The following is a 20,937-nucleotide window of genomic DNA, read 5'->3' as shown; positions in this document are numbered from 1 at the left end:
ACAGATGCCCGCGTGGCTCCGGGGAGCTGGGCGGGAGCCCATCACACCGGGATTCGGTGGTCCAAGTCCCCTGACACTGGCTGGTCACCCAGACACCCCCACGGACGGAGTCTTTGTGCAACACTTTATTGGGAGAGATTTACACATTCCAAGCCTGTCTTAGGCCAAAGGATGACAAGAGGGTGACAGGAGCTCTGGGACCTTGAGATGGCTCAGATGGAAGCTACAAGAGCCGCGGTCCAAAGGCCTGCACATTTGTGCCTCGGTTTCCCCTTTCCAGGAGGGTTACATTCCGCACTGGTCTCATGAGACAAAGGAGAGAAGAGAAAGCTACCAGAAACAGGGCGTTCCCCACAACCCCCAGCGTCTGCTCTGAAGCTCAGATCCCCACACCGTGGATCCCAAGAAAGGTAATTTTTGCCCAAGAAACCATGTCACCCACAGGCTCCTGCTCTGGGCGGTGAAGTGCAGGTCTCTGAACACCTGGAGCTGGGCAGGGACAAAGGGAGATTCTGTCTGGATATCTTGATTTTACAGAAGGGGAAATGACCTTCTGTAACCCTCAGGGCAGAGGGCGGGGAAGCAAGAGAGCCCCAGCCTTGCTCCGTCACAGGCAGGGTACTGAGCTGGGGAAGCGGGAGTCCTCTCCAGGCCCCTTGCCAAATCAAGGGCTCTCTCTGGGACGGGAGACAGCAGCCTGGTTCACAGAACCCCCAGGCAAAAGCCTGGTGGGTGGACCAACCGGCAGAGAAGGTGTGGTGCCTGCCGGCTTACTCCTCCCGAAGCTTTCCTGGGGGAAGGCTGGCAGCTGGGGACGAGGTCTTCCGCCGGCTGGGGCTCCCCCCACCTAAAGCCAGCCCCAGCCCCAGGGCCAGCAGGGCCAGGACGTGGATGCAGAAGTAGACGGAGGCCCAGTACCGGAGGGTGTCGCCCAGGGAAAGCAGCACGAAGCCCATGCACATGTAGTCGTAGGCCCGCATCTTCAGGAACCAGTGTGCCCAGTCCCAGAGCTCCCGGCCCCTGGGGCTGAGCCGCCCCCGGAGGGCCGACTCCAACCGGCCCTCCGCTGCCAGGCACAACGGGATGGTCAGGAAGCTCAGGTAGTAGCCAGGGTGCAGGCCGTGCCAGTAGGCGCTCAGTAGCATGGTCCAGGCGCTCCTGGGGGAGGGGCGGGGAATCAGGACCCAGAGTCCAGGCCCCCAGCCCCTCCTCCCTCTAACCTGGGGGTCCGGACCCCCAGATCCTCTTCCCCCAGACCCAGGAGTCCAGGCCCCCAGCCCCTCCTCCCTCAGACCTAGGGGTCCAGCCCCCCAGATCCTCTTCCCCCAGACCCAGGAGTCCAGGCCCCCAGCCCCTCCTTCCTCAGACCCAGCCATCTCTACTCGCTTCTCAGAAATCCCTTCCCAACACTCTTTTCCCTCAGGACCCAGGAATTGAGTCCCCAGCCAGTTCCCTGTGAGGATCCAGGAGTATAATTCCTGATCCATGAAGACTCAGGAATCTCCAGCCATGGCCCCTTCTCCTTAGGGACTCCAAAATGCTGTCCCCTGCAGATCCAGATTCAGGCTCTGACCCGCACTTCCGCGGAGGACACAGAATCCACAGCAATCCCAGCGACCCGGGGCCTGGGTCCCCGCCCGTCGGCATCAAGTCCTCCCTCTGGCACCTTGGGGTGCTTAAAGTGCAAAAACAACCTAACGGCAGAATAAGGCTGCTCACCCTATCCTGGAGGGCTGTGAAAGGCTGGCAATAAGAGGCTGACTTTTCCCTGCTGCCAGCAGGGGAGATCTTTTCCTCCTCTTTCCTTAGGCCATTTCCTTGAAAAGCCTAGTGTCTGAGCACCTTTCCTGTGTCCTTTGGATACAGATGTAACTCTTTGAAAAGGTGGAAGAGGCCTCTAGAAAGCCATACAACCCAGGGATGTTTTCTCCAGGGCCTGGGAGCCATCTCTTTGAAGCACAGATGCGGAAGGAAATGGAGCCCATCTCCCGGCCGAGGGGGTTCTGCCAGGTGCCAGCTCCCAGCTGTAAACACCTGCTCGCCACAGAGCTCGTTTCATTCTTCCTTCAGATAAAGACACTTAACTAACACAGGTGGCTACCCCAATTACCACATAAGCTCGGATGAACACGAAAGGACGCAGAGCGCCGTGGAGTCCTCCGACGTGAGGACACGTCATGGTGTCTCTGAGGACACACTACATAAAAGGAATGTAAGTGATGGTGGGTGGTACAAAAAGGGGGAGATTTCTTTCCATCTTGGTAATCTCCTCCATGGATGACTTGCGCTGTGCATCGAAATCTGGTTTAATACTTATTCAAGAACAAAACCGTTTTCTTTCTTTTCTGCCTACGGCAGAGAGAATTCTCTGGGTTGCCCGAATATAAAGAAACTGACAGTAGGACACGCATCTGTGCAACCCTGGCGTTTAACTCAGCCTGTGCACAGCTGAGCTCTTGGCCACTCCCCTATCCGACCTGCCTCTCTCTGTCCTCCTCTTCTCCCATTTCGCCCTCCCTACCCACCATGAAGTGAACACTCTCCAAAGAATCGGCTATGCTCCCCTGTTCCATTCTCTTGAACCCCGTTCAAATCCTCCAAACTGCTTCCGTCAAGCTGCCGGGGACTTCCTCCCATCACACCCAACCCAGTGGTCACACCTGCCCTCATTGCATCGAAGCTCCAGGCACCGGCTGACACAAATGACCCTTCCCTCGCTCCTCCCTGAAACGCTTGTTTCTCTGAGCTTCCTTCTGGGGATGAACACTGCTGATTGTCCTGCAGTCTCACTGGCTGCGTCTTTGCTGGCTCCCTCTCCTTGTTCCTCGTCTACACCAGGGTTTCTCAATCTGGATACTACTGACACCTAGGGCTGGATCATTCTTTGGTGGTAATGGTTGAGGGGGACTGTCCTGCACATCGTAGGATGTTTAGGAGCCTCCTCTGCCCTCTGGACACCAGTAGCACCTCCCCATTATGACAAAAGTGTCACCAGACATTGCCAAATGCCCTCAGGGGTACAGCATAGTTGAGAATCCCTGATCTAAACACTGGAGCACTCTGTGCTTTGACCTGAGGCTCAGCTTTAAGTATCATCAACACCTGCTGATGCTCAAGTGTCCACCTCTTCCACCAACCCTTCCAGAACGCACCGTAACTACCTGCCTATCCAATCACCCCAGCTGGAAATCTAAGAGTCACCTCAGAGTCAGTGAGACTCAACCCAAGTCTAGTTTCCTCACCCTACCCACTCCTGAAACTTCCCCCTGCCCCATCCTCCCTTTCTCAGGAAATGGCCCTACTGTGTGCCCTCACCTGGGCATCACGCTCCACTTCCTTTCTCATGCTCCACATCCAGGTGGGGCCAAACCCTGACTCCACCTCCCAAATGCATCCTCTTCGAGACCACTGGCCCCTACTCCAGGACTCCATCATGGCCCACTGGCCGGCCCTGCTTTCTCTCTGCTCCCTCTCCCCGCCTCTATTCCATTCCCCACGCAAGGCTGGAACGGACCTTTAAATCGTAAGTCAGATCACACGCCCAGGGAAGCCAAGCCCCAGAGGTGAAATTATTAATTGCGTCATTATGAGAACTGTTCATGGTGTATCCTGACCTCATCTGGTGGCTCAGGGAAGGCTGAGTGACACTTGGCAGGCTGCCTAACCTCTCTGAACCTGGTTCTCTTCATCTTTAAAATGGGGATAAGAGCTCCTGCTTACTAAGGTTGTAAAGGTAAGAATGGCAGAAAGTCTCTACTCAAGAAATACTGGATGCGGAGGAGGGTGTAGCTCAGTGGTAGAGTGCATGCTTAGCATGCATGAGGTCCTGGGTTCAATCTCAGTACCTTCATTAAAATAAATAATAATAAAGCCTAATTCCCAACCCCCCCCCCCAAATATTGGAGGAGTGAAGGATAATATAAAAGCTAATATACAGCGAGCACTCACCTCTCAGGCCTACTTTATCTCAATTACTCCTCGTATCGACCTATGAAACAGGTTAACAGTATCACCCCCACTTAAGAGCTGAGGGAACAGAGGTCAACTGACTCCTCAAAGTTTCTTGGTAAATGGCAGGGTCAAGGAAATCTAACTACTGAGTCCACAGGGCTCAGTACACTGCTCCTGTGGAACAAGGCTGACTTTACAGAAGTTGAAACCGAAGCCCAAGAGGAACAATTTACCCCAGAGGCAAATCAGAGCCAGCGCAACAGGCCCTAGAAACTACAACTCCCATGATCCTCAGAGGGGGCGGGTGTGGAGGTCCAGCTGGGGAAGCCGCAGGCAGCTCCAGGGGCAGCTGGGGGGTGTAGATCCGTGCTGTCCTCTGAGACAGGCGGGCTCACCTGAAGACGTAGGAGCGGGCAGGCGCGTTCTTGTAGATGTACTGCGCCAGCCACCACTGCACCGTCATGTTCCAGTACCGCATGCCATCGCGCACACGCACGCAGAAGTCTGTGTTGTAGCAATCGATGTTGCGGATGGTCTCATAGTCGTACTCCAGGGAAGCCGCCTTCTCCGGACTGAGGGGTGGAGGATGAAGGTGGGGACAGACACGCAGCTCAGCCAGGCCCCCTCCCGACGCTGGCTACTGTCCCAGCCCCCGATGCTAAAGAGGGGATCCTGTCCAGGAAACAGCTTTCTGGCCATCACCTTTGCTAGGGCAACAGGGGAGGATAGCCCAGAGGGAGCATTTTTGGGGAGGAAGTGCACAATTCATCAACAATACGGTTCTCCTTCTCCTGGCAAGGGGGCCTGCAACAGCCAGGAAGTCTGGAAGCGCTACGGTTGCTAAGCTAAGGGTCCTGAGCAACCTGACCCACCATGATCATGGTCTCAGGTGCTAGGGAAAGGCCGTTCCTTAGCAACCAAGCTCAGTATATTCAGAAAAGCCTCCAAGTAGTCCTTTCTAAGTTGTGGGATGCCTCGGTTGTTAGGCAAGTAGCATCCGTAACAAGGTGGTCGGTGGTTGCTAGGAAGGTATTCTAGGTCCTCCTGACACCACGATGTCTCTGCTGCTAGGGAAAGGGCATTCCTTAGCAACAAGGCCTAGGATGTTTAGAAAAGCTTCCCGGACCTTTCCTGGCTTTTAGTCCCTATGATTGTTCTAGAACTGTCATCTCCAGCAATACAGTGGTTCCTGGGCCACTGGTGCCAACACTCCCAGCAAAGGCGGACATCCTTGGCCCACCTGAACCATTGGCAGCTTCTGATAATGGAAGAGGGGGTATCCATTAGAAGTGGAGCCCAGGAGGTTTAGACAAGCCTTCAATTCCTGCTTGATGTCTTTTGGGGGAACGTCCTCTAGCAACTGGAGGTCCGCCTATGGTTACTATGGCAATGGCAAAAACTCTGCATGGGAGTGCCACTTCCCCGATGATAGAATGGCAGTTCATGACTACTAGGGAATGGCCCAACCCCAGCAAAAAGTAGTTCATTATTTACAACAAAGGGCTGCTTTCCCAGCCCCTGCCTGAAGGCTGACCATGGTTACTAGGAACAGAGGGACAGTCCATCCCTGGTTGCTAGGGGCACATTTCCCTAGCAGCAAAGGAGCAACATCTCCGTAATGACAAGGAGCCCATAGTTACTAGCAGTGTGATTTACCTAGTGATGAAAGAGCTGGGGGGTGGCTTTACCAGCAATGTCAATCCATAGCTACCAGGGGGTTTCCTGGGCAACAGGAGGAATGCAACCTACAGTTGCTAGGAACGGTGTCCCCTCTGCTAGAGGACAGCATGGTCAAAGATGTCATTTCCTTAGAAACAGAGGGCAACAGCAAGCTGTTATGTGATGACATCCCATGGGGAGGGCCTGCAGGTCCCCAGCAACAAAGGGGCAGTTTAGGGGGTGCTGTTTCTATAGCAATAAAGAGCAGTCCTCTTGGCAGGAAAGCGCAACCCTGTTGCTAGGGAATGGTTTCCCTAGCAACAAAGGGCTCCTCATCACTGCCCAAGGACCGCATCCTGAGCAACCAGGAACAACTGGGTTATTGGGGGTGAAACTTCGTTGGCAACGCCTTCCTTTTCCTGGCAACAGAGAGCAATTCACCATTCCAGGGGGTGACAAGCGATGGCAACAAGGGGTAAACCGTAGGTATCAGGACTACTGTTTCCCTAGGACAGGGGATGGCGGGCTGTGGTGGCCAAAGGGCGACACTCTGCTGACCACAGGTAGTAGGCCTGCCCCCCCTGCTCCCCGTTATCCTCCCTGCTAGGGGCAGGGCCAGCCCGTGGTGATGGGGCCTGCCAGGTCTTGGGACACCTCCCTCCCGCCGCCTGACCTGCTGGGGGGTGGGCATTGGAGGGTGGGGCCGCCCCCGGCCCGGGCTTTGGCGGCCACGGGGTAGGCCCCGAAGCCGGCGGCAATACAGCCGCACTCGGCGGCAATCCAGGCCACGTAGAAGCGCATGCGGAAGGCGAAGAAGACGGGGATCATGTAGAAGAGGCGGGCGGGCAGCGGGCGGGCGTAGAAGGCGTCCTCGCGCACGGCCTCCAGCGGGAAGAGGTGGGAGGACAGCAGGAAGAGCAGGCCGAAGAGCGGGGCCGGCCAGGCTCGGCGCAGCATGGGCCGCAGGCTGGGCACGGCCCCCGGGAAGGGCTGCTCCAGCCAGTCCAGGTAGGTGCGGTAGCGGAAGAACGGGCCTGTCGGGAGGCGCGGGAGGCTGGTCAGAGATGCGTACACGTGGTGGGGGCTGGTGGGGGTGGGGGGCAGAGCTGAGTCTGGGGGGGATGGGGTGGGGGAGACCAGCCAGAGCTTCGGGAGCTGAGGTGGGCCGAGGGAGAGAGAGAAGCTGGGGGGGGGGGGTGGCGGGGGGCTATGAAACCCAGACAGAGAGGGACAAGGAACCAGAGAAAGGGGAGGACAAGGGACTCAGCAGGAAAGAAAGAGGGGCACTGGCCGCAGGAATGAGAGGGGACTGAGACACAGACAGATGGAGACAGAGACAGGCCAGACCTCGAGGGACCAGGGGTGACCTGGGTATAAAGGAGTAACGGAAGTGGAGCAGTGCCTCTGGAGGGGAAGGGAGCGGTGTGAGAAGAAATCAAGGTGGCAGGGGCTGGACCCCCGGGATCGGAGGAGCGCTTTGAATTTTGTTCTGAGCGCTAGGAAACCACTCTAGACTCTTCCACCAGGGACGTGCGGGAATAGCTGCCTTTTCACAAGACCCCTCTGGCGGCTGAGCAGGGGGAGCTGCAGAGGGACAGTGATGGCAAACAGGAAACTGTTGCAGCGTTTTAGAGAAAATGATGGCCTGGCCTGGGGAGGGAGCAAAGGGGATTAAGAGAAGAGACAGGTGTTAGAAGTCTTACATGTCACAAAGGCCACACACTGTATGACTCCATTTATAAGTATTCAGGATAGGCAAATACAGAGATAGAAAGTTAATTAGTGGTTTCCAGGGAATGGGGACAGATGGAGGTTTGGAAGATGATGGCTAAAGGGCACAGGATTTCTTTTCAGGGTGATGAAATTACTTGAGAACTACTTGGTGCTGATGGTTACACAAATCTGTGACTATATGAAAACCCAGCAAACTGGTTGTGGTTATAAGTAGATGAAGATGGCAATCATAGCTCAATCCAATTGTTATAAAGAAGAGACCCTTCTGTGAGGCCAACAGCAACAAAACATATTTTCTGAAACTAAAATGGGACCCCAAGCTGTGAATATGTGTTGCCTGGATGGCAGAGACGTTAAGGTTCTGCAGACCTTTCTCCCTTATCTCCTGTTGACTACAAGGAATCATTTTGGCTGAGAACAGTCTGTCTGTAGTCTGGAGGAGCCCTGGGACCTGTGTGAGAGTCAGATGGGGACTTGGGCATAGAGGTTCACCCTCAGAGCAGCGGATGCTGGCACGGAGGGCGGGACCACGGAACGGGTGCCAAACTCCGGGCAGAGAATGGAGACAGAGGGTGAGGAGACGCGGAGAGGCAGGCCCGGGGGGCAGGCACACCCACCTGTCATGATGCCCACGTAGCAGTAGCTGTAGCTGAGCGTCTCCATCAAAGAGGGCACATCGGGCAGCAGCCCCAGGCTGGGCCCCTTGCTGAAGCCCGCGGCCATTTCCTTCCTTTGAGCCACGTGCAGGTCCTGAACTTCACTGGCCAGACTCACCAGCTGGGAGGAAGGGGTGCGGGTGGGGGACAGGTCAGACCCGGGCCTCCTCACACCCACCTCCCTTTCACTACCCTTCTCGGCAGTCAAGGGCTGCTGCATTGTGCAGCTGGGGGCTGAAGCCCTATCCACAGGCAGCTCTGAGCACCCTGAGTTGTGAGGGGCTGCGTCTGGGTGACTCTCAACTGGCGAGTGTCCTGCAGGGCTCTCTCCTGGGTGCCTGTCTCCTTTCTCTATGTTCCGTCTTGCTGCGTTCTCCAGCAGTTGGTGGCTTGAGATACCACCCACACTGTCTCCTGGTCTGGACTTCCCTTCTAAGCCCCAAGGCCCATCATCAAGCTGCCGCTTGTCGTCAATACCTGGATGTCCGCCGGGCACCTCGAATGGAACACATCCAGAGTGGAACACAGTACTATCCACTTCCCTAAGTGGGTCCCCTTCTAGTCTCTACCCCCGGCCCCCCTCACAGCAAATGCCACCACCATCCAATTAACTGCTTAGGCTGCAAACCTTCCTTCCTCCCCAAATTGAGTCCCTTACGTCTCCTGAGTCTGTCTCTTTGGCCTTGCCCCCACCACCGCGCTGAGTACGTTCGGCCTGCCCCTGTGGCTCTGCTCTCTCCCCTTATCGGCCTGACATCAGCAGGTCTGCGTTCTCCAGCTTCTTCCTGGGTCCAGTCGACAGAGAGCCCCAGGCAGAGACGGAGGAAGGCAGGAGCTAGGAGCTGGCTGTGACCCTTGATGGATCTTCTCAAACTGGCTGGCTCCACACAACTCTTTTTCCTTCCTGGTTCCACTGCCTGCCCCTCCTCTTGTCCCTGTGGGCCCAGGACTCCTGCTGCACTGTCCTTTCTGACTCCTCCCCGTCCCGCCCTCCCTGTTGTGCATGAAAACTCCTCAGATTCTCCCCAAACGCCGCATTTCCCGTTGGAAATGGGAACTGGGCCACCACTGGACTGGCCAGCTGGACTCTGATAAAGGAGCCCAATGTCATCCCAACTTGTCCTTCCTGCTTCAATTCACTCAGCATCCGAAGCAAGTATTTTTTTGGTGGGGGGAATTAGGTTTATTTATTTATTTTTAATGGCAGTCCTGAGGGTTGGACCCAGGACCTCGTGCATGCTAAGCACACTCTCTGCCACTGAGTTCTGCACTCTTATCGCTGAGCTGGACCCTCCCCCTCTGTGAAGCAAGTATTTTTGAACATGTAAGTCTAGTCACATTAACTCTTCGGGCAACAGACCAAGAAACCTCCTGTAGTGGCTGTGGAGCCCCCCGTGAAAGAAGCCCGAACGCCTCACCTTGGCCTACAGGGCCCTGCCTGGTTTGGCCCGGGCTGCCTGCGCTCTGTGTCGCTCCTGATAAACAGGCCACATGGCCGACCCACGGCGGGTGGGCCTCAGCCTGCTCCCCTCCGCACACGCCGGTCCCTTTGTCCTGACAGGCTCTTCCTGCGCCTCTTCTCTTAGCTAACCCATCCCGGCCTACCCTCGGCTCCCGCCGGGGACACGGGGTGCCGGAGAGACCCGCATCATCACCTTGCCGGACCGTTCTGTTCACTGATGTCTGTAGCACACAGTCGGAGTGAGTGACTCTGTTCTGAGGGTGACGCCAGGGAATCAGTTTTCACTCATCTTCCCAGGTCACACAGAGCCAGATGTGGTACTGTCCTGGTTTTGCGCCCTCAGATAGTCCTACCTCCCCAAAGCTGGTTTTTCTCCATTGCAAAATGGCTTGCTACAAAGATGCACTTAGCCCAGCCTCTGGCGCACCACAGCGCCAAGTGGCGCCCACGGTTACAGAACTTTGGATACTTCTTTACCCCAGGAAAGAGGGGACAGGTGAAGTCCCACCCACGTCCCCTGGGGTGTGTGGGAGAGACCCTCAGGCCTCCTCTGCCTCCCATGGGAGTGACTGGGAGAACGAGGTAAAGTTGGGGAGGTTAACTGGCACACAGGGAGGGTTGGCGGGACTCTGACCTTCAGTGTCAGCAGCAGCTGGACGGCATTGGTGAAGGGCGTGGGAGTGGGCAGGCCCAGCAGGCTGAGTGCTCGGAAGAAGAGCAGATAGGAGAAGGTCCAGGCTAGGGCCAGGGCGTGGCAGGAGCTGGGCAAAGGCAAGAGGCATGCTCATGCTGTGCTGGGTGCAGGAGATCTTGCCTCTGCCTCTCCTAGATTCCAGCTACAAATCCTCCCCCACCTCCCCACCTTCAGAGACAGACCATGAGAGGAGGGGGAATGGAATGAGCACGACTGAAACAGCCACAGAGAGAAGAGAATGAGGAGGGGGTTAAGAGAGGCTTCTGGGTGAAGACCCTTCAATCCTCCATTTTTTCTGGGGGGGGGGGAGAGAAACAGGGAGACAGAACACCAGTATGAACGGTGGCAGGGCCAGCAGACCAGGACAGTCCTCCTCTCTCCTAAATCCGTGACATGGATGTAAAGGGACTGGAACAAACACACAGGGACAAGACCCAGACAAGGGCAGGAAAGGAAGAAAAACAGACCAGACAAACAACACAGAGAATCTAGAGATAAATAAGAGTCATCCAGAGACTGAGGCAGAAACAGAGAAAGACCCGAAGAGGAAAAAGGTTGCTTCCTCCACCCCCTCCATTCTCCCCCACCGCCCACCACCAAATCCTCACCAGGGCTGGGCCTGAATGAGTGCCCAGGTCCCAAGGATGGTGACGAGAGAATGCAAAGTGTGGGGGCCACAGGTGAACAAGGTGAGCCCCAGGCCCACAGCTGCTGCCCCCCATTTCTTCAGCCCAGGTCCTGCAGGGAGAAGGCATAACATAAGCATGGAACCTTCCAGGGGTCCGCCTGACACGAGTCCCCCTCCCCACCCCCCCGCCTTTATTTTCCACTGGGGAGGGAACCTGACTCACCAGCTTTCTTAAAGAGGAAGCCGATGGGGATGGAGATAAGAAGAACCACTAGATACGTCCATTCTTCGGGCGACATGTTCTGGGGGAGGGGCAGAGGTTCGCGGTGAGAACCCGGGAGTCCGGGCCCCCGGCCCCTCCCCCTTGGGGATTCAGGAATCAGCCCCCCTAGTCTCCAGTTGTCCAGGATCAAGGAGTCCTACCCTCAGCTCCTCTCCTCTGAGAACACAGGAATCCCGACCGCCAGGCCCTTCCTCCTTCTAGGATAGAGGAAGCCACCCCCAGACCCCCTGTTTGGAGAACCTACGCCCTCAGACCTCTTCCCCTTTGAGAAACCAGGAACCTAAACTTCCAGCCCCCTCCTCTTTCGAGGATCCAGGAACCCAGGCTCCCTCTACCTATCCCCCAGCCCCTCCCTCTTTGAGAACCCAGCTCTCCAGACCCCCAACCCCCTTTCGAGGAGAACTCAGAGGAGTCAGGCCTCCAGCTGCCACCTCCTTTAGAGCTCCGCTATATCTCCTGTCTAAAACCTGGAGAGAGGGCCCCCTCCTCAGCCCCGACACCAAGCACGGGTAAGACCCACCCTGGGCAAAGCCACAGGCGGTTACGCCACCCAAGAGCTCGGTCGCGCTCCCGTAGCCGCCCCCGCACCCCATTAGCCCGCCGATCTGCAGCGAACCACACACTGTCCAGACTCCTCCTGGTCTCCAGGGCGCCCCGACACCCCGGCCCACCTGGGCCCGCGGTTCCGCGCCGCCCGCAGGGCTGGAGGTGGCCGAGCAGTCCCGGCCCGCGGGCCACCGCGAGTCCGGCCACGCCTACCCCGCCCAGCACGCCCCCGCGTCTTTTAGGGGGCCGGCCGGGCTGCGCAGTTCGGAGCCGGGTGCGCAGCCCTCGGCAGGCTCCGGGCTGGGCAGGAAAGGAGCCGGGTCCGGGAGCAGCGAATACGAGCCCGCGGCTGGACTCGGACACCGGATCACCCAGCCGCGAGCACGCAAAGGGGCGGGGCTCCGGCTCGGGAAGGGGAGGGGCCAGAAGCTTCGCGCTCTGAGGGACGCGACTGGACCTGGGGCGGAGGCGGGGCCTAGAGCGCAGAGTTCAGAATGAGGCGGGGCCTCCGCTTCAGGTTCCTTCGGGCAGAGTCGCGAGAAGGTTTGGAGGCGGGCCCATAAGCTTCGGTTCTCTTCGGAGGTAGTCGAGGACGGAGCGTCTCTATTCGGACGTAGGCAAGGCCAAGAGCATCGGCCGGATGTGGGTGGGGCCACAACGTTGGTATCCTTCTGAGGTAGTTGGGTACAAGTGATCCCGGGTTTCTGATAGGCGGAGTTTCGTCTTTAGGAAGGAGGCGGAGCCACGGGCTTAGGCGACACGTAAGAGGCGGGGCTCAAGAGCTCCCCCAGGGGGCGGGGCACGGAGGGGCCAAGGGGCGGGGCCACAATAACAAGCCTCCAGTTTTCAAGCCGAGGATCCAAATCGTCGGAGGGAGGTGCGCTTCGAGGGGCGGGCCCAAGGTGGGGTTCCACTTTAGGGGAAGGCGGGGCTACGGCTCTGCGGGGCGGATCCCAGACTTCCCGCTCCGCTGAGGTGGCGGCGTGACGAAATCGACGCAGGGGGTCAGCATGGGGTGCGGGGTGTGGAGGAAGCGGCGCGTGGCGCGCAACGTAGGGGGTGGCTCCGCCGGGACTGCGAGTTGGTGTTTACGAGGTGACTAGCTGGTTGTTATCAGAGGACGGTGCAACATTCTGAAGGGAGCGCTCACGAGTGGGGTGAGCCTGCCTGAGCGGAGAACGGACGGCGGGTGCTCAAGGGACCGGGACTCCGTCTCTGGGGCTCGACCGTGGGGCGAGAACGCCCCAGCTAGGGGAGCGCTGGCGGCCTGAGGGGGCGGGGCCTCAAGCTGTGGGACTGACGGGAGCCGAGGACGCCCGAACGCCGAACCCCTTCTATTCGGGAGGGGGCGGGGCTGCGGGTTCGGCTGAGCCGAGGACTCCCGAACGTCCGAACCTGCCGCACTCGGGCGGGGGCGGGGCTTCGTACCCTGAGCCTGACTCAGAACTGAGACCGAACCTGGGGAGTTTGGAAAGGGGAGGGGCCAAGCCCCGAGTTACCCGAAGAGGGCGTGGCCTTGGCGGTGCTTTGGCCTCGGGAGGTCCCGACACCTGACGGGAACACCCGAAGGGCGACACCAAGATGAACCTTTCGAGGGGGGCGTGGCCCGCATTAGGGGTGCTTTTCTCGGAGGCGCAGGGGCCAGTACGGTACTATTGGCTCAGACCAGAATGCTGACCGCGGGGTCCGGGGCGCAGAGCAAGGCCCGGGGGATCGGCTCCCGGCGGGCCTCGTCTTGGGCAGCCCCAGGGCCTGGCGGGATCGCCCGGGGGCGGAGCCCGGCGCCCAAGGGGCAGGGCCTGGCCCTCCCGCTCGGCAGGTGGCGAATTAGGCCGGGAGCAAGGCTCCGCCCCCTGAGGTTCAGGGGCGGGGCTTCGCTGAGACCCTGGAGGCTGAGGGAACGCTCCACGCGGCGCGAATCCAGCGGCGCTAGGCTCGCAGCTCTTTGGGTGACTGCTGCGCCCCGGCTTCCCGCAGGAGGATGCTGGTGGTGGAGGTGGCGAACGGCCGCTCGCTGGTATGGGGGGCCGAGGCGGTGCAGGCGCTGCGTGAGCGCCTGGGAGTAGGGGGCCGCACTGTGGGCGCCCTGCCCCGCGGGCCCCGCCAGAACTCGCGCCTGGGCCTCCCGCTGCTGCTGATGCCTGAAGAGGCGCGGCTCCTGGCCGAGATAGGCGCAGTGACCCTGGTCAGCGCCCCGCGCCCGGATCCCCGCCAACACAGCCTGGTAAGGGGGCAGGCTGGGGGCACGAACTCCCGGGGAACTGCGGGAGAAGAGGCTGGACATTTGGACAACGAGTCCCTGCGGTGGGTGGGGTCTGAGAGTCCTGGATTCTGGAATACTGTAAGATACTGGGATACCCAGGTTCATGCCCTGAGGTTGGGAGAGGCCCCAGAGTCAGGATTCCTAGCTTCCTGAAGGAGGGCATGCCTGGATCCTGAGATTAAGGCTAAGTTTATTTCTTAGGCATTAGCATCCTTCAAGCGCCAGCAGGAGCAGGGATTCCAGGAGCAAAGTGCTCTGGCAGCTGAAGCCCGTGAGACCCGTCGTCAGGAGCTCCTAGAGAAGATTGCCGAGGGCCAGGCTGCGAAGAAGCAGAAGCTGGAACAGGAATCAGGGACCAGTGGGAGCCAGGAGCCCGGTGGAAACCAAGCTGCAGAAGAGAATGAGGCCAGTGCTAGCCAGGCTGCTGGGGAGCATGAAGAAGCAGGTGAAGGTGGGAGTTGGAGTCGGGGACCAGGGGAAGGAGGGAAGAGCTCTTTGGGAAATTCTGGCTGGGACTCTAGGGTTGGGTCTCCCTGGGGGCTGGGAAGACCTTGACCCTTGGATTCACCAAACTCTTGGATTCACCCCTGCCAGGTTCCTCCTCTCCCCAACCGGGGCCTTCAAACGGAGTGGCCCCTTTGCCCAGGTCTGCTCTGCTTGTCCAGCTGGCCACTGCCAGGCCTCGGCCCATCAAGGCTAGGCCCCTGGACTGGCGTGTCCAGTCCAAAGACTGGCCCCATGCTGGCCGCCCTGCCCACGAGCTTCGCTACAGCATCTACAGGGATCTGTGGGAGCGAGGCTTCTTCCTCAGCGCTGCCGGCAAGTTCGGGGGCGACTTCCTGGTCTATCCTGGTGAGTTTGTGTTGGGTCCCCTGGTTGCTACTCCTTTCTTCACAATCCCACTACGTTCTGCATTTTTCCTTTTTCTGGCCTCATTTTCTCAGCCTCTGAAACCATGGAAGGACAGGAAATACCCCTGGGAACCGACACTCATTTGGAGGGCAGTTTAGTAAATGAACAAAGTGGGGGAAAGGACAACTTGTAGAAAACACGTATAGTAAAAAGTAAATCAAATGTTATACTGTTAGGCAGTTTTATACACATTATTTAACCTTAAAAATTGTGGCTCTAGTGAAAGACTTTGAAAAGAACTGAAAATAAAGTGGAGTACTAAGTAGACTGAGAATCCTACCAAGCAAATAGAAAAAAGCATGGAAGGACTTACTCCCGCCCAACTACAATAGTTAATAGTTCTGGGAAGGGTTTTGCATCAGGAAAAGGTAAAGGAGACTTTTGGTGAATTAGCTAATTTTTGAATTTGTGGTAAGAGTGCCTTTACTGTACAACTAAAAGGTTTTAAAAAAAGTGCAGAAAATCACCCTTTTTGTTCCCGCTAAGAACAAAGAGATGGAACCACCTGATAGTCAGATCTTAGCTGTTCATTGGAGAATGTCCACTAAGTTTTATGCAGATGAGCTGAGAGCCTTAGTCTCCTCTCAGACTAAAATTTAACTGATTTAGGAGCTGAGAACAGTTTATCTGCCCCATTCTCTCTATATAATCATGGTTCAGTTACTTTGCTTCTGTTTTGTGTGTGCGTGACTTTTGTATGCACAGAAGATTATTTTGGCTTTGGAGATGAATATTCAACTTAATAAACATACAAATGCTAATATCTACTTCTTTTTTAAGTTTTCAGTTCAATTTACAAAACTTAATTTTTTCCAATCTAGCAGCTTTTAAAGGTACAATTAATTCACATCTGATCCCATATACAAAAGGAGTTAAATAGTTTCAAACCTTATAAGATGCATTTTAAAATTCAATATGTCCAGAACTTTGTAAGTTCTGGAGTTTTCTGATTATGGATCTTGCCAATAATTTAAATCTGATAAACTATAAATAGGGTGATTTTTAAGTTTATATGTTTGTATTTTCATACACTGTTAATAGACTTCCTAAAACTTCAGAGTAAAATAAGTTTAAATCAATCAGTTACTCAATTACACATTTGAAACTGAACCATCAGGCTGATCTGTTCTTTTTCTTTTTTGGACCTGTTAGTTCTAATAGGTCAATATTCTAAAACAATAAATACTCAGATACTCAGTGTATCAGATATACACAGAATCTTTGTCTCCTGAAGATTAGTATTCAACATCTGAATCTTGTTAAATACATACTTCTAAGTCTAATTCTAAATCTTCCTGAGGTTAAAAGATGTTAAGTTTCTTGCAGAGCAGTTTGGGGGTAACTTCTCAAGCATTTTGATGCTCCCTTCTCAGCTGGCCGAGGTATCTTAATAACCAGAGAGGTGCCTGGCTCCTGGCGAGGTTCTGGCTGGAAACCTAGCTGCCAGGCAGGGGCCTGACTTATAGTTGCTATGACAGTCTCCTCAGATGGGATGTCTCATAGCCTTGCTTATTTCTTCCTTCTTCCTTTCTTTCTTTCTTCCTTTCTCCCCTGGCCCTCCCTCCGACCTTCCCTCCCTTTCTCCCCCCCTTCCTTCTCTCCTTTTCTCCTAGTTTTACTGAGTTAAAATTTACATACAGCACTGTATACGTTTAAGGTGTACAATATAAGGATTTGACTTACATACATCATGAAGTGATTATCACAATAAGTTTAGTGAACATCCATCATTTCATAGAGAGACAAAATTAAGGAAATAGAAATTTTTTTTTCCTTGTGACGAGAACTCTTAGGATTTACTCTCTTAACAACGTTTGTATATAATGTACAGCAGTGTTAATTATATTTACCATGTTGTACATTACATCCCTAGTACTTACTCATCTCATAACTGGAAGTTTGTACCTTTTGACCACCTTCATCTAATTCCCCTTTCCCCCATCCTCTGCTTCTTGTCACAAGAGATCACACATCTGATCTCTTTTTCTATGACTTTGTTTATCTTTGAAGTATACCTGACCTTAATACTATGTTAGTTCCTGGTATGTAACATAGTGACTTGAAATTTGTATACATTTCAAAATGATCACCTTAAGTCTAGTTACCATTTGTCACCATACAAAGATATCACATGATTATTGACTATATTCCCCACACTGTACGTTTCATACCTGTGCCTCATTCATTCTGTAACTGAAAGTCTGAACTTCCTAATCTCCTTCATCTATTTCTTTCCTACCCCTGCCCTCCTCCCCTGTGACAACCACCTATTTGTCCTCTGTATCTGTTTTTGTTATGTTTGTTCATTTGTTTTGTTTTTAGGTTCACATATAAATGAAATCTTACAGTATTTGTCTTCTCTAATTCATTTCACTTAGCATAATAATCTATTATGCTAATAGAGGTCCATTGATGATAACAAATGGCAAGATTTCATTCTTTTTCAAGGTTGAGTAGCATTCCAGTGTGTGTGTGTGTGTGTGTGTGTGTGTGTGTGTGTGTGTGTGTGTGTGTGTGTGTGTGTATGTACACCACATCTTTATTCATTCATCTACTGATGGGCACTTAGGTTGCTTCCATATTTCCATATCTTGGCTATTGTAAATACTGCTGGAATGAACATAGGGGTGCATATGTCTTTTCAAATTTGTGTTTTCATTTTTGTCAGATAAATACCCAAGAGTAGAATTGCTGGAAGCCTTGTTCTTTCAGATTTACATTACATGTTACTTAATCTTCTGTGTGGTGCCCTACTCATGGTCCTAGTCTACTTGATCAGGTTCATCTACTTTGGAGGCAAACTACAGCTCCAGGTCAAATCCAGCCCACCAACTGTCTTCTTTAAATAAAGTTTTATTGGAACAAAGCCTTGTCCATTTGTTTACACATGGTCTGTGGCAGCCGTTGTGCTACAGTGGCAGAGTTGAGTATTTGCAACATGGCCCACAAAACAGAAAATATTTATTATCTGGCCCTTTCCAGAAAAATTTTGTTGACTCCCTTATTCCATCTATTTATTATGCCATCCTACTGTAAATTGTCTTTTTATTTCTAGTCTGTTAAAGTCACTTCTCATTGGATATTTACATGGTACCCTTTTGAGTTACTCATGGCTTTGACTGACCTTGTGGTCTTGGTTCTTAGGTCATGGCAACAATATATTCAGTTATTTTTGTTCTTTTTTTGAACTAAGATTATGACATACAATTGTGACATCTTGCCTCTCCCACCCCTCCAAGGTCCAAGGATATCTTTTAAAATATTGGTAGTGATCACTGGAACCATTCCCATCTATGTGTGGACATTCTGGGGTCTGCCAGGTCTCTGCCACTGGAAACTGCTACCTGCCTCTCTCCTTCACCCAGGCGACCCACTCCGTTTCCATGCTCACTACATCGCTCAGTGCTGGGCTCCTGGGGACCCCATCCCACTCCAGGACCTGGTTTCTGCTGGCCGCCTGGGAACCAGTGTCAGGAAGACGCTGCTCCTGTGCTCTCCGCAGCCTGATGGTAAGGTGGTCTACACGTCCCTGCAGTGGGCCAGCCTGCAGTGAACTCCAGAGACCTACGGGCCCGGGGCTGAGTCTCTGAAGAGCCTTTCTAGCTGGTCCCAGGCTCATCTCCGAGTGGGAGGCTGGAATGCCCTCCTACCTCTCTCCGTGGTTAGTTTTTGATTCCAGAGTTATAAACACTACATCCTTCTTATGTCCCTCCCCATTTCAAAGCACTTCATGGCTGTGTTGTTTTTCTAGTTACCTGAGCTTGAGTGTGAAAGCTGGTTCATCTCTGTTTTCTACAGGGCTTAGGTCCCAAGAAGTCTCAATAAACTTGTTGAGTAGATGTGGAGTGTGTGATCTGAATCCTCAGGACAGTCCTGGGAAGTGAGGGCATTTGTGTCTGCTTCTCCAGATGAGGATGAGGCCTGGAGGAGGGAAGTGACTTGCTGAGGTCACACATCTAGTAGTTAGCAGGGCTGGGATTTAAAACCTGGTGTATCTGACTCCCAAGTCCAAGGAACTCTTCGAATGCAGGAAACTTCCTTTTTAAAGGATTTTTACAGGACATTCAGATGCATAGAAAGGCAGAAAAAAAAATAATATGTTAAGAAGGAAGTGAGTGTTACAAGTTTTAGGATAGGAGTTTGCAGTGGGGAGGGCTCTGATCCACAGCCTGCAGCAGCCTGCCCAGAAAGCCAGCCCCCTTGTCTGCAATAAACAGAACGGCCATCATCGGAAAGTCCACAAGTAAATGCTGGAGAGGGTGTAGAGAGAAGGGAATCCTCCTATGTTGTTGGTGGGAATGTAAATTGGTGCAGCCACTATGGAAAACAGTATGGAGGTTCCTCAAAAAAAATAAAAATAGACTTACCATATGATCCAGCAATCCCATTCCTGGGCATATATCTAGAGAAAACTCTAATTGGAAAAGACACATGCACCCCAATGTCCAAAGCAGCACTATTTACAATAGCCAAGACATGGAAGCAACTTAAATGTCCATCTACAGATGACTGGGTAAAGAAGAGGTGGTATATATACACAATGGAATATTACTCAGCCATGAAAGAGGATGAAACAATGCCATTTGCAACAACATGGATGGACCTAGAGATTATCATACCAAGTGAAGTAACCCAGAGAAAGACAAATACTATATGGCATCACTTATATGTGGAATCTAAAAAATGGTACAAACGAATCTTTATATATAACAGAAACAGACTCACAGACATACAAAACAAACTTATGGTCACCAAGGGATAAAGATTGGGGAGGAATAAATTAGGGATTAACAGATACATACTACTACATATAAAATAGATAAACAAGGATTTACTGTATAGCACAGGAAACTGTATTCAATATCTTGTAACAACCTATAATGGAAAATAATCTGAAAAAGCATTATATATAACTGAATCACTTTGCTATACACCTAAAACTAACAATATTGTAAATCAACTATACTTCAATAAAAAAACAAACAAAAACAGCACAGGAAGCCAGCCTGCTATACGGCAGGCTTGTAGGAAGTCGGACTGCTATCTCTGGTAACAATCTCAAGAAGCCAAGCAATAACCCCTATAAATAACTGGTCCAAAATGGCCGGGACTGGATTAGTAATTCACAACTTTACTAATTTTCACTCCCACTTCAATTTTAGGACCAAGAAGAGAAAATAAAATATATACCCAAACCAATCACATAGGATGCCCAACTTCTAGTCTGCCCACGTGTAGCTTCTCCATGCCAACAGCCTCCCATTTTTCTGCTATAAAGCTTTCCCACACCGCTGCCTGCCTTGGACTCTCTGCCAAAGTGCAAGTGATGGTGACTGACTCCCTAACTCTGAATAAATAGCCTTTGCTTGTTCTCATTCGGTTGATGTTAATTTATTTCCACTTTGTGCAATCTTGGGAAAGTTCTGTAACCACTTTTTGTTGTCTGAGTATCTTCCTCTATAAAATAGGATTGATACTATTATCAGTACTCCTTAAACGAGTATCAGTAATAGTACTATCATGAGGGAGGGCAATTTCTGTGAGAGTCCTCCTTAAGTTTGCATTGAAGATTAAGTAAATTAACATATGCAAAAAAAATTTTTTTAAATGGAGGTATTGGGGATTGAACCCAGGACCTCTCATGTGCTAAGCACACACTCTACTACTGACCTCTAACCCCACCCCTAACACAGGTAGGGCAGTGCCTGATACATAGTAAGTATTCCAGAATGCCACCAGTTACTATTTTAGTGCTAGAAACCTTGGGTCACATGAATGAATTAAACACACACACACTCATAAAGTGTTTAGCCCAAAGCCTAGCACATTTAAAGTGCTCATTAAACATTATCTAACAATGATAAATAAAGCCATTCGTGGTAATGGGATTATTCCAGAGAGATAAGGACTAGAGGAAATAATCCTAAAGGCTGTCTGAGAGGAAGATGCTGACAAAGGAGATCAGGAAAAAAAATGAGTAAATTCCTCCAAGTGATAAATGGCGCCAAATATTTAGGAAGTAGAGTATTTAGGAAGAGATTTCAGAACATTTTTCCGCTGCCATGGAAGCCCAAAGGGATATATAAACTGCTGTTTTTGATTAAGAGGCACAAAGCCTTTTCATCACAGGGTCTCAAGCTAAAAAAAAA

General features: G+C 52.8%; 2 protein-coding genes across 11 annotated transcripts; one reads left to right on the top strand and one right to left on the bottom strand.

The window, feature by feature from the left end:
- Positions 1-109: 109 nt before the first annotated feature.
- MBOAT7 (membrane bound O-acyltransferase domain containing 7) lies at positions 110-12,171 on the bottom strand. 4 transcript variants are annotated; one of them, XM_032487793.1, is made up of 8 exons: positions 12,071-12,171; positions 11,008-11,086; positions 10,765-10,894; positions 10,097-10,223; positions 7,962-8,121; positions 6,284-6,644; positions 4,347-4,523; positions 110-1,158 (listed from the first exon to the last, which is right to left on the bottom strand). In XM_032487793.1, the coding sequence occupies exons 2-8, from the start codon at positions 11,081-11,083 to the stop codon at positions 771-773; spliced, it is 1,419 nt and encodes a 472-aa protein (XP_032343684.1). In that variant the 5' UTR covers positions 11,084-11,086; positions 12,071-12,171; the 3' UTR covers positions 110-770. The 4 variants fall into 4 exon arrangements, with proteins under 4 accessions (XP_032343684.1, XP_032343682.1, XP_032343683.1 ...); XM_032487791.1 differs by lacking the exon at positions 12,071-12,171 and adding an exon at positions 11,739-12,022; XM_032487792.1 differs by lacking the exon at positions 12,071-12,171 and adding an exon at positions 11,588-11,612.
- A 41-nt stretch (positions 12,172-12,212) lies between these two features.
- TSEN34 (tRNA splicing endonuclease subunit 34) lies at positions 12,213-18,627 on the top strand. 7 transcript variants are annotated; one of them, XM_032487858.1, is made up of 5 exons: positions 12,213-12,230; positions 13,591-13,837; positions 14,078-14,327; positions 14,471-14,728; positions 18,154-18,627. In XM_032487858.1, exons 2-5 carry the CDS (start codon positions 13,595-13,597, stop codon positions 18,339-18,341), a joined length of 939 nt encoding a protein of 312 aa, XP_032343749.1. In that variant the 5' UTR covers positions 12,213-12,230; positions 13,591-13,594; the 3' UTR covers positions 18,342-18,627. The 7 variants fall into 7 exon arrangements, with proteins under 7 accessions (XP_032343749.1, XP_032343750.1, XP_032343751.1 ...); XM_032487859.1 differs by lacking the exon at positions 12,213-12,230 and adding an exon at positions 12,452-12,490; XM_032487860.1 differs by lacking the exon at positions 12,213-12,230 and adding an exon at positions 12,471-12,515.
- The last annotated feature ends 2,310 nt before the right edge of the window (positions 18,628-20,937 follow it).

The sequence above is a fragment of the Camelus ferus genome, chromosome 9 (assembly GCF_009834535.1).
Source record: "Camelus ferus isolate YT-003-E chromosome 9, BCGSAC_Cfer_1.0, whole genome shotgun sequence".
Taxonomy (NCBI): Eukaryota; Metazoa; Chordata; class Mammalia; order Artiodactyla; family Camelidae; genus Camelus; species Camelus ferus.
Note: the sequence above shows the minus strand (reverse complement) of the source record. Positions and strands in the feature narration are given on the sequence as shown.

Excerpts from the sequence above, each read along its gene's own strand:
- MBOAT7 (XM_032487793.1), bottom strand. The coding sequence starts at position 11,083 with ATGTCGCCCGAAGAATGGACGTATCTAGTGGTTCTTCTTATCTCCATC. Across the intron at positions 10,224-10,764 it reads CTCATTCAGGCCCAGCCCTG|CTCCTGCCACGCCCTGGCCC; the intron begins GTGAGGATTTGG and ends GCCTTTGCCCAG. Across the intron at positions 1,159-4,346 it reads GCCCGCTCCTACGTCTTCAG|GAGCGCCTGGACCATGCTAC; the intron begins GTGAGCCCGCCT and ends CCCCTCCCCCAG.
- TSEN34 (XM_032487858.1), top strand. The coding sequence starts at position 13,595 with ATGCTGGTGGTGGAGGTGGCGAACGGCCGCTCGCTGGTATGGGGGGCC. Across the intron at positions 14,328-14,470 it reads GCATGAAGAAGCAGGTGAAG|GTTCCTCCTCTCCCCAACCG; the intron begins GTGGGAGTTGGA and ends CACCCCTGCCAG. Across the intron at positions 14,729-18,153 it reads CGACTTCCTGGTCTATCCTG|GCGACCCACTCCGTTTCCAT; the intron begins GTGAGTTTGTGT and ends TCCTTCACCCAG.